General features: G+C 41.8%; 1 protein-coding gene and 1 pseudogene across 3 annotated transcripts in view; one reads left to right on the forward strand and one right to left on the reverse strand.

Moving 5' to 3' along the window:
• The window catches only part of Phactr1 (phosphatase and actin regulator 1), a 462,087-nt gene that overhangs the window by 18,877 nt on the left and 428,457 nt on the right, over positions 1 to 14,753 (forward strand). For all 3 annotated transcript variants that reach the window (XM_051170504.1, XM_051170519.1, XM_051170512.1), the window contains exon 3: positions 12,866 to 13,012. In XM_051170504.1, the coding sequence (XP_051026461.1) occupies positions 12,866 to 13,012 (147 nt within the window). The remainder of the gene's footprint in view (positions 1 to 12,865; positions 13,013 to 14,753) is intronic.
• LOC127210786 (syntenin-1-like) lies at positions 5,045 to 5,955 on the reverse strand (annotated as a pseudogene).

Below are 14,753 nucleotides of genomic sequence, written 5' to 3' on the forward strand. Positions count from 1 at the left end.
AAAACTCAAATCCAAGTGGATCAAAGACCTCAACATAAAACCAGAGACACTAAGTCAGTTAGAAGAAAAAGTGAGGAAGAGCCTGGAACACATTGGCACAGGAGGCAACTTCCTGAACAGAACACCAACAGCCCAGGCCTTAAGGTCAACAATTAATAAATGGGATCTCATGAGGCTGAGAAGCATCTATAAGGCAGGAAACACAGTCAACAGAACAAAGCAACAGCCTACAGACTGGGAAAAGATCTTCACCAACCCTACATCTGACAAAGGTCTAATATCTAAAATATATAAAGAACTCAAGAAATTAAACACCACCAAAACAAATAACCCAATTGAGAAATGGGACTCAGAACTAAACAGAGAATTCTCAACAGAGGAATATCGAATGGCTGAGAAACACTTAAAGAAATGCTCAACCTCCTTAGTCATCAGGGAAATGCAAATCAAAACAACTCTGAGATTCCATCTTACACCCATCAGAATGGCTAAGATCAAAAATTCAATCGACACCACATGCTGGCAAGGATGTGGAGAGAGAGGAACACTCCTTCATTGCTGGTGGAAATGCTGGTACAGTCACTTTGGAAATCTATCTGGCACTATATCAGAAAACTGGGAATAGGGCTTCTTCAGGACCCAGCTATTCCACTCCTTGGAATATATCCTGAAGATGCTCCAGCATTCAACAGGGACATATGCTCAATCATGTTCATAGCAGCCTTATTCATAATAGCCAGAACATGGAAACAGTCTAAGTGTTCCTCAGTAGAAGAATGGATAAAGAAACTGTGGTACATTTACACTATGGAATACTACTCAGCTATTAAAAACAAGGAATTTCCAAAATTTGTGGACAAACGGATTGAACTAGAAATGATCATAATGAGTGAGTTAACCCAGAAGCAGAAAGAGTCAAATGGTATATACTCACTTATATCTGGACACTAGCCCAAGGGATATGTCCCATGAAAGTCTTCACTTATCAGGAAATTGGGACAGAGGGGAGGACATCCTATTTGGACTCTAGGTGAGAGAGGTATGGGAGAATGGGGAAATAGAAAGATCCAGAGGGTCCTAGAAACGTACAAGAAGAACATTATGATGGGCAGATCTGAGCCCAGGGGTCCTGCTCAAACTATGGCACCAGCTAAGGACAATACGTGCAGTAAACTTTGAAACCCTACCCATATCTAGCCAATGGATAGGACATTCTCCACTGTTGAATGGAGAGTGGGGTCTGACTTTCACATGAACTCTGGTGCCCCATATTTCACTACGTCCCTGGGATGGCGAGGCCTGGTAGCACTCAGAGGAAGGATAGCAGGCTACCATGAAGAGACTTGATACCCTATGAGCATATAGAGGGGGGGGAGGTCCCCGTCAGTCACAATCATAGAGGAGGGGAGTAAGGGGAAAATGGGAGGGAGGGAGGAATGGGAGGATACAAGGGATGGGATAACAATTGAGATGTAATATGAATAAATTAATCAAATATATTTTTTTAAATGGGCAAAAGATAGAAAACATAGTTTTCACAGGAAATGCATAAATAGCCAATGTGCACATGAAAAGCAGTGTGCACCATCAGTAAGCATGAGGAAAACAAAAATTTTAAAAACTGTAAGCTTCCCAGGCCAGTGAAGATGGCTATTTTCAATAAGACTAAAGTTAACAGTAATGATGAAGAAATGGGGGAAGTGAGCCTGAACACCATAGGTGGCAAAGTAAATTAGTACAGTCGTTACGGGAAGCAGTATGGACGTTCCTTAAAAAGTTAAAAACAGAAAGATCATGGGATCAAGCAATCCTACCACAGGGAATATATCCAAAAGAGATGAAATCTGTATGTCCAGGAGATGTCTACTCCCCATGTTCACTGTAGCTGTATTCACAATGGCCAAGAGACAGAATATGGTAAGCGTTCAGCTCATCAACATATGAACGAGTAACGAAATTGCAATGATACATGTGGTCAATACTATTCAACCATGGAAATCACAGGGACCTGTCCTCTGCAGAAGCAAATGGAGCGGGAGATCATGACGTTCAGTGAAATGGACACAAAGGGATAAGTGTTGCATGATCTCATTCATGTCTACAACTTAGGTTCTTTCGTAGAAGTTAAACACAAAACAGTGTTGACCAGGGGCCTGGGGGGATGGGTCTGAGCGCAGTGGATCTATGGGTACTGAGTCACAGGTATCCATCCACCTGCCCTGCTTCACAGCAATGTGACCATTGAGAACTGCGACGTGCTGTGCAAGCCAAACAGAAGAGAGGATTGCAATGCTATCACTGTAAGGGACTAATAAATGCTTGAGGGGATAAATATCTTTAATCTGATTTAAATATTATATATTGAACATCACATCAATAAATACAATTTTAATACGAAAAATTAAAGACATCTAAAAATATGTCTTCAATAAGAGAAAAATAAAAAAAAAATTAAAAGCTAGATGCACACATTAAAAAATAAAGAATTATTAAATAAATAGATAAAAAAGATTACAGGCATATACACGGTACACAGACAACACATTTATATAAAACATTCATACACATAAAATAAATATTAAACATAAATGTATAGGTACCAGATATAGTTGAGATAATATCCCCAAGTAAACAGTCAAATAAACAATAAAAAACATAAAGTGTTGGTGTAGTATAATTTGAACAGTCATCCACAGCCACTGAGTGGGTCTGTGGGACAGATGTGTAGTGTACAAAACTCAGCGCTCCGTGTTTCTCCACCTGCCAGCTCATACGTTCTTTATGACCCAACTTCCACAATGTTCCTTTGTAGAATGAGGACGTTAATATATGTGATTATCTTTAATCAAGTGTTGACCATTAGTTATACATGGCATTTTGACTAGTTATAGTTGCTATATCAAATGCTATCCATGGTACAAAGAAGTTTTTTGGCCAAAATTGAAGACAATGCTAATTTATAGGTTTAAACATAAATACCTAGAAGGCAGTTTCACAACATGATCACCTATTGAAACCACAAGAGGAGGTTAATGGTCTTTCCAATCATGGTCTGCTGACCAGCACCACACATGAAATCCCTTCTGTGAGCCAGACTTCATAGCTTGCCAGGAAGAAGAGAGTGGTTATGCCACTATCGCGCCAGTGGGAATATCATGCCAGGTGGGTCAGTATTGTAGTAGAAAGGTCCAGCTCTGCATGAGATAATTGATATATATCTTCCCCATCAGTCTGTGTCACCTTCTAGAACTACATAAGCTTCTCAGCAAGTTGACAGTTTCCTAGTCAGTTGAAGTTGATTTAGCTATGTTCTGAAAGCAAAGTGAGCCATATCTTCATCAGAAGACTCTTAGCGTCTGCTTATGGCAGGAAACCAAGAACGATACCGAGAGATAATATTGTTTTGGTTGCCTCTGGGTTTGGGGCCATCATAAGTAATTGTGATTTGGACATGTTCTAGGATATTTGGGTTTACTTCTACTTATACAACCATACTCAAAGTTTTCCAAAGGGATTTGACAACATGAAGACATTTGTAGCTTTTTCTTATACCCTTTTAAAGGCTATGGCATCCACAGTGATAACCCCTATCTGATTCTTACTATTGGTGAGTTGTATCTTCAGTCTTTTCCTCTTTGTTAGTTTTTCCAGAAAGTAATCAATTTTATCAATTTTTGAGGACTATTTTAAATTTTGTTTTCTGTTTTAAACTTCATTGACCTCTGCATTTATCTTTATTATTTTCCTTCTTCCTTTCACTTGGGAATTTTTTTCTCTTTTTTTCTGTCTTTCTGAGATAAAAACCTACATTAGATTTGAGCTATTTCTGGTTCTCTAAGTAAGCATTTAGTGTTATACATCCCTTGATTAGCACTGTTCTAGTTGTACCCCACATACATGGTACACTACATTTTAAATGATGTCTTCACATGGATAAAAGTTCTTCAGTTCCAGTGAATCAGCATGAATGTTTATTCTTTTGTACATATTGTTCCTTTTTTTAAAAAAACATTTTTATACTTTTAATGGGATAATATCAGATAAAGTAATCGGATAGTCATAAGGAAGAAAATCAGGATAAAGTGCCATTGCCATTTTTGTTTATAGGACAGAGTCAGAAAGTGAAACAAATTAAAATGGCATCAAGGAAACATTCTAAAATCACCCCAAGGTAGCTAAGTTACATAATGTTAGGATTCAAATGCCAAATTAAACATTACACACTTAATCTACAAGTGAAAAGGAGGCTCCAAAGTTTGTTCTACTTAGTATAACGTTTACATGAAATATATAGCGATTTGTTTTCAGAAAGCAATACGGCAACTCTTAGGCGTTTCCTTTATGCGGTAACTAGGAAATCTTGATACGACTAGGCAGCACTGCTTTCCAGGAAGCTGCTCAGGGCTAGCACAGGCCAGTTTAATAGAGAGCTAATATCTCAGGTTTCAGAAGGCAGCAATAATTCTATGTTGGCTTTTATTCTAGATGCTTACTGTAGTTAAGGCGACCGCTGAAGTGTATTACGTGAAGGTAGTTAAAATCTAGTAGTAACAATCATGAGTCTCTTGCAACCTACACACATTGTATAATGCTTTTGTGGAATGAAGCCAATGTTGATTAATTGGGATTTTACACACTCACACAGAGAAAACTTAAAAATAATAACCATCCAAGACAATCGTCCCAAAAGTACTGCGCTGATGTCCTAAAATCCAGGTATGCCACAGAGCTGAAGCCCGTGGCTCGCACTGTGTTTTGTCTAAGGAGAAAGCCGACCAGTTCTCAGACACAGCTAAGCCTACATGGTCATCCTGACCACAATGGCTTATAAAGCATCAGGTTCCCAGTGAAGTCTCACAGCTATAAACCAGGATAAGGCTACACCTATGGTAAAATCTGAAGAAGACGTCAGGTAGTGAGGTTCCCAGCCATGGTGGAAGACAGAAAGGTCTCCATGCAGCACATTCTCCCTGGCTCCAGGGAAAGCTCTGTGTGCGAAACAGAGATGTTGCCAAAGAGGAAAACTGGAAACAATCAGCTGTGATGCACTGTGGAAGGTGGTTAAACCTCAGGCATGGTGTGATCCATCAGGCTTTTCATGATGCTTGATGACATCTGTTTAATACTATGTTTGAAGATAAAGGCTGGCATGATTGTGATGGTAACTACAGTCCCAGCTGTTGACAGTATATCTGCAGTCTGAGCGTCCTTCAAGCCAATGATGTTCTGCCGTTGATCTCACGGATGTGTTGATCAGTGAGAAAGGCCGTTTCTGGCAGCAGAACTATCTTTTACTATGGATGTGATTTTTCCACTTTTAAAGATGAAGCCAACATGTCCACTGCTGTCCTTATGCATAGCAACTGTCCACTCAAAGGGCCTGTCATGAATGGTCATGGTGACCTTCTCTCCAAATGCCTGCTTGAGCAACCTGTGTGCCTTATCAGAGCTCCAGCCTGCACAGTTTTCACCATTGATCTGGTGTACCTGGTCCTCAAATCTCAGACCAAACAGGGAGGCTGGGGAATTGGCCTGGACTAGCTGAGCAAACATACCACTATCTATTGACTCAAGTCTGAGCCCAATTTTTCCATCTTGATCCTTATACAAAATGACTTCATGAATCCCTTGCTTAATTTCTGCTCTCCAAATCCCAGCATCATCACCTGTCACAGGTGCTACCATGTCGTTCACACTGGATGGTCTTGCTACTGACTGCCCTTGAGTTGGTGCTCCAGAGACCATGGGCATATTTGCGCATATTTCTTCTTCATTTGAAGTCAGTCCCATGTATTGAGAGAGCTCTGGATACAGTAAGTAGTCTAGGTAGCGATTTCCATCTGAAGGGAAAGCAGCAGAAACATCCATCAAAAGCGCCTGGTTGGCAGAAAAGGCGGTTTGAGCCTGAATTACTTTGTCTACCTGCAACTCTTCGAGAGATGGACAAAGAGACATTTTTTGCAGGTGTTTTCAGCTCCGAGGACCGCGCTGCTCCCCAACAGCTCGGCCCACCCTGCGCTTCATCATCGGCCCCCTGCTTATTGTTTCTTATATCACGTTTTAAAACTTTCTTCCAGAGTCATAAAAATCATTTTTCTATGAGAGAAAATTTCATCCAGAAAGTCTATTATTTATCTTTCACATATAAGTTCATGACTCATGTGAAATTGGGTTTGGTGTAAAGTGTTCTCCACTCCACATAACAAAGTATCCACATAACAAGTATACTCCACATAACAAAGTATCCACATAACAAAGCATTATTTATTGAAAAGTTTATTCCATCTTTTCTATGTTACAAAGATCTTCTCTTCGAAGTCACAGGACTCTTCAATATGCGTCTGCTCTTAGGTCTTCCACTGATCTATTCACACTGCACTATTTTTGTGCTCTGTGCTTTTATAAATCTTAGTGTCTTACGCTTCAAATCCCGTAAGTTCATTCTCTTTTATCAAGGTTATGCTGACTATTCTCTCTGCAGTCCATGTGCATCTTAGAATCAGTTGTCAAATTTCCTTTAAAAACGCTTAGATTTGTTTGGAATTACATTGAAGCCATAGGTCAGTCGTCAAAAGGTTGATGCCTTAACGATAATTTGCCTTCAAATTCATGAAAATTATGGCATATTAATTGTTTCTTCAAGTCTTCTTAATTTATGCTCATGAAGCCTCGTAGTTTTATGTAGAATTACTACCCATTTTTTTTAATAAAACACTTTTCTTAATTACTTGACTATTTTAATGTCATTATGTGTGGTACTTTGAATTTTTTATCCTCAGGCCAGTGAGATGGCTCAGCGTGTAAAGGGGCTTGCCACCAACCCTGAGACCTTGAGTGCAACCCCTGGAACCCATCTACATGGTGGAAGGAGAGAACCAACTCATTCAAATTTCCCTCTAACCATCACAGTCATGTGTGGTACATGTGCACCTCAGCACAGGCATTCTTAATTAATGAAATAAATAAACAAACACATAAATAAATTTTAATTAAAATATATTTTATTTTTTAATTTTATATAGGAAATGGATGTTTTATACAAACATATCCAGTGATATGGTGATTTTTTTTTTTTTTATTTCTAACAGCCTATATAGTCTTAGGGATTCTGTGTATACACAATTCTAACAGATATGACTAGGAAAATGTTTATTCTTGCTTTCAAAATAATTACCTGTTACATTTATTTTACTTGCCTTATTTATTTATCTAAGACCTTCAGTGTAATGCTGAATAGATGTGATAGCCTACATAGTGGGACATTTTTGAAAACGATAGGCATTCCATCTCATCTTTTAACTTACAGACATAGAAAATCTACATTTTAAGCTAGTAATGGTAGTATGTACCTAAAATACCAGCACTTGGAAGTTGATGCAGGGGGATTGTAAGTGCGATTATAACCTGGAATACCTGGGGAAACTATAGCTCAAAACAGATAAAAAAAAACAAAGGTCAACTCTCACCTGGCTCTGATGCAAGGCTGCTCTGGAGGCAGACGCTGAGCTATGTTTTTAAAGGATAAGTGTTACTTACTCTAAGAATTTTCATACTAAGAATATATTACCCTAATTTTCTTTGTCTTCTTGTCCCCACCCTTTTCTGTAGAAATTATAGATGCATAAAATATTTATTTTGAGCCCATAGTATATTACTTCTATTTATGGCTCCAGCTCTGGAAATAATATGCACAAAGGCTCTGGAATTTTAACTGTTTGACTGGCTTTGGAAAAGATAAGACCACATTGTACTTTCCTGGGTGAGCAGACATAGTTTTCAAAGAAGAATTTTTTTTTTAAATTTCTGTTTGGTAGCTGTTGAGGTCACAACTGAATTCAGTTTTCTGGATGTACACTCTCATATCCGCACAGGTCCCCATATAATCTTATGTGCATTGTCACATGATAGAAACAGTATGGGGGATAGATTCTAAAGAATTCAGTTTTGTGAAATACCTATGAATACTATGAATCAAGAGGGAGACTAACAGATAGCATGTTATTTCCTAAATATGATTTTATAGTTATATAGCAAAGGAAAATGGCTCTTAAGACTGAGAGGCAAAAAGGTGACAAGGATTTTTATGGAAAAGAACAGAATAAATTTCCTAGCTTGCTGTATGTTGCTGTGATAAAGACCATGATCAAAAGCAATTTGGACATGGAAGTGTTTGTTTGTTTGTTTGTTTTGTTTTGTTTTCTGGTTTTATATATGCCGAACCACAGTCCATTGAGGGAAGGAACTCAAGAAGGAATCTGATGGCAGCAACTGAAGAAGAGGCCATGGAGGGATGCTGTTCTCTGGCTTGCTCCCCATGGCTTGCTCACCCTGCTTTCTTATATAACACAGGACCATCTACCCAGCATGTGGCACTACCCATAGTGGTTTAGGTCCTTCCAAATCAGTCACTGGGAAAATTTCCTACAGACTTGCCTAAGGGTCATTCTAATGGAGTTTTCTCAATCGAAATGTTTTCTTCCCAAATGACTCTGGCTTATGTTAAATTGATAATAAATACAATGTAGTCAGGACAGTAAAACAACAGCTGCAGATAACTGTAGAATATTGGAACTCGACAGGGCCTTTTTATGTTGCCTGTGATCTGAGCCTCCTACTTAACCCTGACTGAGATCCATCCATCACCCAGTGTTATTTACTAAGGTACTTCTAGTCTTTCTAGACAAAGAAAGAAGCATATTAGGACAGCAGGAAATGGAAGATAGCAATCATAAATGAAATATGATAACTGAGTTCAATAGTATGCATCAAAATATAGCATTGTATTACCATTTTAATTAAAAGTGTGTCTATTTCAAAGTACTTCAATAACAGAATAGTCTGCCATAAACTTGTATGAAAATGTATGTAGCCAAATGGTGGCAACACCTGTAATCCCAGCATGTAAGGCAGATGCAAGAGAAATACTGAAAGTTCAATGCCAGCCTGATAACAATAAACAAGTTCATGCCACCTAGGGCTACATGGCTGGACCTTGCCAGTAATTATAACAATAACAATAATTTGAACATCTATGAAGAAAGGTAAACCTAAAACTACTAGCAGCATTAGTTCTTACTTACCATATAAAGTATTAAATGAGTAAGAAAATAGGAATTTGTTCACAGATATATTTTTCTGTATCAAGAACCAATATGTAGAATTAAAGAAACACCAGGAAATCTATGACTAGCTACTCCTTCAAACACCTTTATCATTCTTCTTCTGACATGGCTCATGAATGACATAACAGGGGGAATCCCAGGCATTTTAAACAAAAGTCCTCCAGTAACTCACAAGGAGGGGGTTTGTATAACACTCAGAGATATTTGAGCTTCTTTACTTCCTGTTCCTTCTAAAGAACAGAAACCAGCGTGTCATGATTGTGTGCTGTCTTACTTAGGGTTTTGTTGTTGTCACTAGATACCATGACCATGACAACTCTTATAAAGAAAAGCATTTAATTGGGGCTGGCTTCTAGCTCAGAGGGTTAGTCTTTTTATCATCCTGGTGGAGAAAATGGTGCTGTGCAGGCAGACCTGGCGCTAGCGTAGTAGCTGACAGTTCTACAGCTGGATCTGTAGGCAGCAGGAAGAGACAGTAAGCCACTAGGCCTGCCTTGAGCTTCTGAAACCTCAAAGCCCACCCCCTAGTGGCATACTTTCTCCAACAAGGCCACACTTACTTACTCCAACAAGGCCAAACCTACCTGCAACAAGGCTATACATCCAATAGTGCCACTCCCTATGAGTCTGGGGGAGGGACATTTTCATTCAGACCCATCAGACCCTTTCGCTAATGATCCACGCTCCTTTCCCCACTATAATAGAGCCATTCTTTTGAAAAAAATCTGTGTTTCACTGAGGATACATATGATATAATGATGGATCAAATATAATAGATGGGTGGATTTAAACTGTGGCTACAGACAGGCATAGTGGAATATGCCAGTAACCCTAGCAACAAGAAAACTGAGGCAGAAGTGGAGAGAGTTCAAAGCCAGAATGAGTAATAGTGCAAGTCCAGGGCCAGTCTGAGCTACATAACAAGATTCTGTTTCGAATACATAAAAACATGGGTGACTAGGTAGGTAGATAGGAAGATGATAGACAGACAGACAGACAGATGTATAAAATTGACTGCAGTATACCAAATATATACAATTTGCAAATCAACTAGCCAGTTGTATCTATGCTGTATCCTCAAATTCAGCTGAGGAAATTACATCTCTCTTGTACATGCAAAGACTTTTTCTTCTTGTCATTATTCCCCATGCAATACAACATGGCAAATATTTACATCAATCCTATGTTGGATAAAGTATTAAAGGGGAACTGTAATGGTCTACAGGTGAGTTAAAGTATACAGGAGGATGTGCAAGTATTTCATATAATCTTGAACATTCTATGTTTTTGGTACCCAGGATGAGTCCTGTAACCAATGCCCTGTGAACACTGTACTCATTGAAGGCATAGCATCCAGACCAGGGAGACATTGACTTGGTCCCCAGCTTTGCTTCTCACTAGTTAATGCTCCTTCATTCATTTCATCTTTCTTTCTTCCTCTGACCTTCTTAATATTTTATTGCAAAATATCTTTTAAGCATTTAAGCTACTAGTAGGTTTTTATCAACTTGACACAAACGAGAGGCACTAGGAAGAAGGGACCTCAAGTGAAGAACTGCCTCCATTAGATGGGCCTGTGGGACATTTCCTTGAATGCTAATCGACTGAGAAAGGTTTAGGCTACTATGGGTGATAGCACCTCCAGTCATGCAGGTTCCTGCCTTGGTTTCCCTGGATGCTGGAATGACAGACCATAACCTGTAAGGCCAAGTAAACCTTGTCCTCTTTCAAGCTGTCTTGGTCAGTGATTTATCTCAGCAATAGGATGCAAACTAGGGCAGTAAGGCTCATAGCAGAAATACATTATTAGAAGTACGTGAAAAGTTTGAAAAGATTTGTAGCATAGCACTTTAATACCGGTGCAGACACATCAAAAATGAGTCAGATGTGGGCAGTCCAAGCAGACTCCAAGGAAATAGTGGAGGAGAAAGATACATTGATAGGTTGAAGTTAGGTTCGGGGTGAGGTGGGAGCAGGCAGTGAGTGCCAGGATAAACAAGTTTAGACCAGCCTGTAAAGAACTGGCTGGCAGTTAGCAATCAAGTGGTGAGGGAAGTGGCTCGGTACTAAATGAGCAGAGGAAGAGATAATATCAAGAAAGATAGATTATGGAATATTTCAAAGAGACCATAAAAGAATGAATTGAACTGCTAGAAAGACATTGGTGTTTTTTCTTTTCTTTTCTTTTCTTTTTTTTTTTTTTTAATGACCTTGGTAGCCAGATGAAGTTTAGGAAGTGGTAGATGGAGTGAAAGAAGGGAGTAGGAAGTAGGAAAATGGGAAACTTGGGGAGGGTTAAGCAGGTGCAGAAGAGGTAGAGGAAGAGCCAGGCCAAGAGTAACAATGGTATGTGAAGACGAGAGACCAGTAGGGAGAGGCTAAGTGATCCCAGAGCTGGGAGGGGGGAGGCAGGGGGGAAATAACATGAGAGGGAGCTGACACCTGCAGTACAGGGAAGAGCCTGAGCTGGGAGACCACAGGGCATGAAACCACGCTGAGCCTGCCTTTGTACCCTAGAGGTCAGTTATCCACCTACTGGAGGTGCACACTTCTCAGACAGAAGAATAGCGACTGCGGGGCAGAAGGGGGAAAAAAACTATGTCAGAAGATTCAGGAAGACAAACATAAAGGAGTTTAGCCCATCAATAGTCTCGGTGGTGGCATCAAACAGGTGCGGGCCACACCCCCAGAAGAGCTTCTGGTTCTTTTGCTGTGTTTTTGTGGAGTGTAACTGTCAGGCAGTACAAGCGTTCAAAGGAATCCCAGCTCCTTTGATTGCTACCTCTCCTTCAGGAACAATGGTATAGAGCTGGTGAAGAAAGTCCAGGGCAAACATCGTTATTTGTATTATGTGTGACTGAAAGGAAAAGTTGAAAGTTCCCAAAAGTAAGTATTATGTAGAGAGAAACACATCCCACAACTTAGTGGGTATAGAAGAGGTCCATTGGTTCTGTGAATAAGCCCAGGCTACATTGAAAATATTCATGATAAGGCCCATCCTACCATTTACTCGCCCTCCACATCCCACCTCTAAATTGTAAGGGCAGGTAAGAGGGCTTTCAAAGATGCCAAGTCTGTTTCGAACTTTATTTGAACTTCTGGTTGAGACAGATAAAACAGAGGACTTGTCCTGAAAATGGTAGGTGCCCTGCCCCCAAGACCAAGGGGGCAAGACTGAGTGGCTCCAGAAGTGGCAGCAGGGATAGGAAAAGCTGGGGTCTGTGGTCCTGCAGCAGCCTCAGGCTAGCGGTTTGTACAGACTGTATTCACCTGCGCCTGAAAGGCAAGGAAGCATATTTGGCGGGAGAGGGCACAGTGCTGACTGGGCATCTTGGCTTTGGAGTCTCCCTATTCGCATTAGACTATCTGTGCCAGCGGCTGAAACAGGGCTGCGGCAGAAGGCGGGGTGTTGGCCCAGAGCGCTGACCCCTTGGCCCAGCGCTGGGAGAGGAGTTAAGGGGGAGCCCTGGGCACAGACCAGGGCTAACCTGATCTTGCTCCAGTCCACCAATCCTTAACGGATTTTCTTTCTCTCCCTTCACCCTTTTCTCTGCTCTCTTTCTCTCATTCTTTCTCTTCCTCTTTTTTTCCCCTTTTCCCTCTCCCCCTCCCTCCCTGCCCCCTTCCCCTCCACTCCTCTCCCCCTCCCCTCCCCCTTTCTATGTGTGTGAGCCTCCTTCATTCCCCTCCTCCCCCTTTCCGCCTCTCTCCCTCCCCCTCTCTCCATCTCCTTCTCCTCTCAGCTCGCCGGGCGACCCTGCTCCTGCCTCCCACATTAATGGCGGCTTCTTCGGAGGATGACATAGACCGGCGGCCCATCAGAAGAGTCCGCTCCAAGAGCGACACGCCATATCTCGCAGAGGCCAGGATCTCCTTTAACCTGGGGGCAGGTAAGGACACCCCTCGCCTTCCTCTGGGTGTCAGGCACCTGCTTCCTTCCCTCCTTTCCTCCTGGGCCGGATCAGCCCCCGCCCCTCCCTGGTGCCCCCCTCCCTGCGCCCTCCTGCCCTGCTGGCGCCCTACTCTCGCACTTGCTCCCTTTGTGTCGCCCGCGTGGGGAGGGCGTGTGTGAGTGTGTGTATTGCAGAGATGGGGGAGGGTGGCGCGTAAAGCCTTACACACAACCAGTGACACCCACGCGGGCTTTCCTCTTCCAGGAAGAAAAGTGTCAGTGGTAACAATGACCCCAGGAATCACCAGGCGGGGTGGGGATGCCTGTGCGGCTGTGGGCTGAGGGAATGGCTGGGCTTTCTGGGTGAGGCTGTCGCTGCGGGGCTACTACAGGGTGGAACTTGTTGGTGACATTCAAATGCCTGTGATTTTATCTGGAGGGTGCCACCGCAGTGCTGCTGGGGGAGGGGGGCGGGGCTGACTGGGGAACAGCTGCTGGAAAGCTACCTTGGTGGTCAAGATGAAAGCTTGGTCCACAGCAGGCACTTGGGTGATTCCATGCGGTCCAAGTGGCCCAGATAGAATTAAGTGAAAAAGATGAGTGGGACATAGAAGGGAGAGGAGGAAGGAGAGGACTGAGGGAAGGTGGGGAAGGAAGGAGAGAGGGAAGGGGGAGAGACTGGAGGTAGGAAGGGTAAATGAAGGGGACAGAAAGATTCCGAGTTCCTGTGCCTCAGGTGTGAGCACCCAGGCACCCAGTCATTTAATAAGAGATACCACTCTGTCCGTTCCCCACTGCTGCTCCAAACTCACTATGGAGTTGCTTTCTCTGAAGCTATTCACCACTAACTTGACAGAACACTTCTTCTGGATGGTTCCCAAAGCTCAGCCTGACCTGAGTTTCTCCTCTCCATGCTGTCTTCTCCAGGCAGCAAGAGTGAGCTTTTCTCTTAAGATTCAATTTCAAAATAAGTTTTAAAGAGCACACACTTTTTTTTTTTTAACTTAAGAACTGAACCGGTGCAGTTGTGGGTGTGTGCACAAGCGCTCTGAAGTGAAGGATAAGTATGTGATGCCTTGTGGAGAAGAGTTTTGACACAAGAAAAAGATTCATCGAGTAAGCAACTTTTTATGGATAAAAAATAGGAACTGATTGGACCACAGAAACCAAGTATGTTTACTTCTCAGTGACTTGACCCTTTAAACAATGTGTTATATGGTCACTTCCTGAGTGGTTGCCCCTGGCTTTGGAGTTGGAGAGTGACCTTCAGTGTGGACTTTTGGTCATTGTTGGTAGCATGCTGGAGTAGTTTATGATGCTCCCCTGGGAATCCCTGCTGGCATCTTCCAGGTCCTGCACATGCTCCTGAGAGGTCTTCCAAAGAACTGGGAAGTGCTTCCTTTAGGACAGGCATTATTCCACAAGGCTAATGTTGTTAGGAATGCTTGGTGTTTCAACTTAGTAAGAAAGAAAATGAACTAAAGTACGGTTAGTGGAGATCGCTTACCTTCCTAGTAGAGTTATACCAGAGTAATAAAAATAAAGCACTAAAGAAAGCTATCAAGTTTCAGCTACTACTACTCAATTACATTGGGCCACAGACTTAAACCAATGGCTTAATCTTCTATTCTGCTCAAATTGCTCTGGAGTCCAACTGAAAGATTGGTTCAGACAGGGCATGTCCTCATTTCAACAGGAAATAAACAACCCAGACATGGAAGCAGTCTCCCACAACCCCC

Source organism: Acomys russatus, chromosome 3 (assembly GCF_903995435.1).
Source record: "Acomys russatus chromosome 3, mAcoRus1.1, whole genome shotgun sequence".
NCBI classification, from domain to species: Eukaryota; Metazoa; Chordata; class Mammalia; order Rodentia; family Muridae; genus Acomys; species Acomys russatus.